The 3346-nt window shown below is 40.7% G+C and overlaps 1 protein-coding gene across 1 annotated transcript; it reads right to left on the bottom strand.

Annotated features, from left to right (window-relative positions):
- Positions 1 to 1027: 1027 nt before the first annotated feature.
- Positions 1028 to 1597, bottom strand: LOC735489 (iron-sulfur cluster assembly 1 homolog, mitochondrial). Its single transcript, XM_009449115.5, has one exon. The coding sequence runs from the start codon at positions 1534 to 1536 to the stop codon at positions 1045 to 1047; it is 492 nt and encodes a 163-aa protein (XP_009447390.1). The 5' UTR covers positions 1537 to 1597; the 3' UTR covers positions 1028 to 1044.
- Between the last annotated feature and the right edge of the window lie 1749 nt (positions 1598 to 3346).

Below are 3346 nucleotides of genomic sequence, written 5' to 3'. Positions count from 1 at the left end.
AGAACTTTAGCAACTGGACCGAGGAACCAGAAAGTGTATGCACACTGGGAATTTTAACAAAAGATCCCCATGTTCTCCTGCACAGTGAGGACCACATTCCAAAAGCAGAATTCTGGGTTGCTACAATGTCATCTCTCCTACAAACCACTGTTTCAAAGGTGAAAGAAACAAGAGGTAATTCACATAAAAAGGTTTTAAAATTCTTCCCACTCAAAATAAAATAAAAATAATATAACCTCTATCAAATTATAAAGAAATTCTATTAAAATGTTGACCACATAAAGCAGTCAGACCATTTGCCTTCGCTGACTGCCTCAGAGGGCAGAGCATGTGTCACCTACAAGGAAGGGGAGAGAGGGGTAGAGTCCCTACTCTCCCCCGGCCTGTAGAGTCAGGGTGGAGAGGAGCCCTTTGGCTTCCCTGAGGTTTTGTTTCCTCACATAGGGAATTGAGGGAGGTGGGATAGATGGCTTTAAGAGACTCCTCAACTAAAAGAATCAAAGTCAGCTTGAGATCCCATCTCTGAACAGACATATAGGGTGGCAAAAGAAATGGATTAAAAAACAGGTGGATGACGTCTTTCTCACTTTTTGATACCATCACTCAGAACTAATCTGTACTATAGTTGAAGAAAATCTTTGCCTGGTACTATTAAAGGGTATGCAATGAGGCAGCTGACAATGAAATTTTTCATAAAAATGTATAAAAAGGCTATGTTAAGTTCGGGTGGAAAAAACAATGCGCCACCATATTACTACCAGCAGTCAGGCCGTCCTGTCTCGGATTTTAGGAGTCGCCGATCTGGTTGGGAGAAATGCTGAGGGATGCTCAAGCCATTCAGTAGCGATCTAAGGAGTGCACACAGTTCAGGAAAGGGATAAACGTGTCCAGGAAGGCAACTTTAATGAAACTGGTTCTAAAACAAAGGATGCAAGAGATCTAAATGATCCAAAAAGAGTGATGACTTCTCATTTTGTCACCTACAGAGAACACAAATATCATTTCTTCCGGAACCCAACACACTGGCTTCATTTTCAAGATGTATCACTTTATTTTCCAGCACGTGACAGTCATATGATTTCTGCAGTGAGCCCCAAAGCTTCCACGAGCTTTCCTGGAACCTACAGCCAGAAGAATCCTGAGATTTCGAATATTAAAGCTTTCTCCACAGCCACAAGTCCCTTTGATGTTTGGGTTATTGAACACAAACTCACTGGATAATTTGTCTTCAACATAGTCCATTTCTGTTCCTAAAAGTGTTAGCTGTGCTTTCTTTTCGATGAATACTCTGACTCCATCTTGAATAAATTCTTTATCAGAATCTCCTTTTGTCTTTGTATATTCTAGAGTATAAGAAAGGCCATTACAGCCCCTGGTTCGGACACCAACTTTTACACCTACATGCTCAGGCTTATCTTTAAGAAGTTGTTTTATCGTGTTTACTGCTGAAGGTGTCAGGGTGAGGGCTGCCCGGGTGGGCTGCAGCTTCCTCTTGCTCACAGCCCGGGCAGTTGCCCGGACTAAGGAAGGCGACATTTTCGCCGTCCCGGCGCCCCGGTGCCTCGGGCCGGAGGTCGGCTGCCTCAGCCTCTCTCCACGGACACGGCGGGCGCATTGGTTTCCCAACTTTTAAATTGTGCCTCTCATTAGCAAAATAGTTTGACAATGTCTCTCTCTAAAATGTGTGCATATTCCTTTTTTCTTCAAATCATATACATATAGTACTGTTATTCTGTATATTAAATACTAAGAAAGTCTAATTTCTAATTTTTGAGATAAAAGTATGAACAGAAATTCTATTGTTTTAAAATTTTCTGGAGTATGTAACTCCACTTTGGAAACTGTAGTCCTGTATTTCTGATTTGTAATAATTTTCCTGCTCTAATATTTCTTTGGGATACAACTTTTTTTCTGTCATTTGAACACCATGGAGCAGTGGCTCTCACCTGAGGGCAGAATCTGACGGCAGTTGCCTAAGAACTAGAGTTTAAAAAGGCCTGTCCGTGATCCTGATCCACCTCCCCCAGGATCACTGTATTCACCACCCAGCTACTCCATCTCATGAAGACGGTGACTAGTAGTAGCAACATGGCCTTAACATACCTTACCTGGGTAGCAAAATGGCATGACTAGCAATTTTTTATGCAGATTGTACTTGCCTAGATGTGGTAGAAAAACAGTGAGGCAGAATAATAAAAAAAAATTTGTGTCCTATTGAAAAAAGCTTATATGAAAAAATTTTTAAAAGAAGTGGTTTACATCTGTGTGTATTTAACGCAATGGTCACTGTGCAATGCCACATGCAATTGTGTCTCTCTGTGAGCCAGGAGTTTTGCTGAGTATGTGTAAGTGGGTAAACTTAACGGTTATTTTGTAGCACCATTTTTTAAATGTGGTGGGAGAATCTGTGATTTAAGGAGTTTTATGGCGAATCTCATTTTGTGATGTAAATAGTCATTTTTTGAGTATAAATCCAAATTTTTGTATGCTGTTGGCCTAATGAGTTCCCTATCATAGACAATATTAGGTGATGGCAGGGAGGTGGGACCCCAAAGCTTTCATTGTACATGTAAATTAGAATGGCTAATTGAAGCAGATATCCAGATAATTCAGACCAAACTCTCCCTTTTTGTTTGAAATATACTTGGCTGAGTTGTTTAAAAAAAAACAAACAAAAAACAAATCTGTGCTTCTTTTCTTAACCACGACCTCAGCAATCGTGAGCAAAATGTCTGAGGGAGTGTTCTAACAGGCCTAAGAGGAAGCTCTTAAAAGAGAGACCTGTGGTCATATAGACTTGAGAAACACTTCCAACTTGTCCCTTCTTTTGGAGAGTCATCATGCATTACAGACTATGAGAAGTCCTGCACAAAGGAAAACTTTTGAACTTAGTTTAACCCAGTGTTTTCTAAACTTCTTTGACAGACAACCCTTTATTTACATAAAATTTGCTAACTTACAGTCAAACTGGTGTTCTTTGAAAGTCCATTTTGAGAAATGCTGGTATAAATTAAAGCGGTACTTATATAGCCACAAGTGCTAAGAGTGCTAGTCAGTAATCCTAAGAAGCCAAGGATGATGGGGCATGAATGTCCACAGTTTCATACTGCTGCCACTGGTAGTTTGAGGGATTTGCTAAGGGGATCCTCCAGGCAAACACTGGGTTTATAATGGTTAGGCTTTATCCCCAAAGAGAAAAATAACCACTTAGTGGGCTGAGATTGGCCCATTAGTTTTCCCAGAATCTCTTTTTCTCCTGAGCATCTCCTCCCACCCCAAATTTTTGCAACTTTTTAAGGGGATGAGAGGGATGGGGTGGAACATCTTTTCCCAAGTGGAGAGATCC

This window comes from Pan troglodytes, chromosome 4, assembly GCF_028858775.2.
Source record: "Pan troglodytes isolate AG18354 chromosome 4, NHGRI_mPanTro3-v2.0_pri, whole genome shotgun sequence".
Taxonomy (NCBI): domain Eukaryota; kingdom Metazoa; phylum Chordata; class Mammalia; order Primates; family Hominidae; genus Pan; species Pan troglodytes.
Note: the sequence above shows the minus strand (reverse complement) of the source record. Positions and strands in the feature narration are given on the sequence as shown.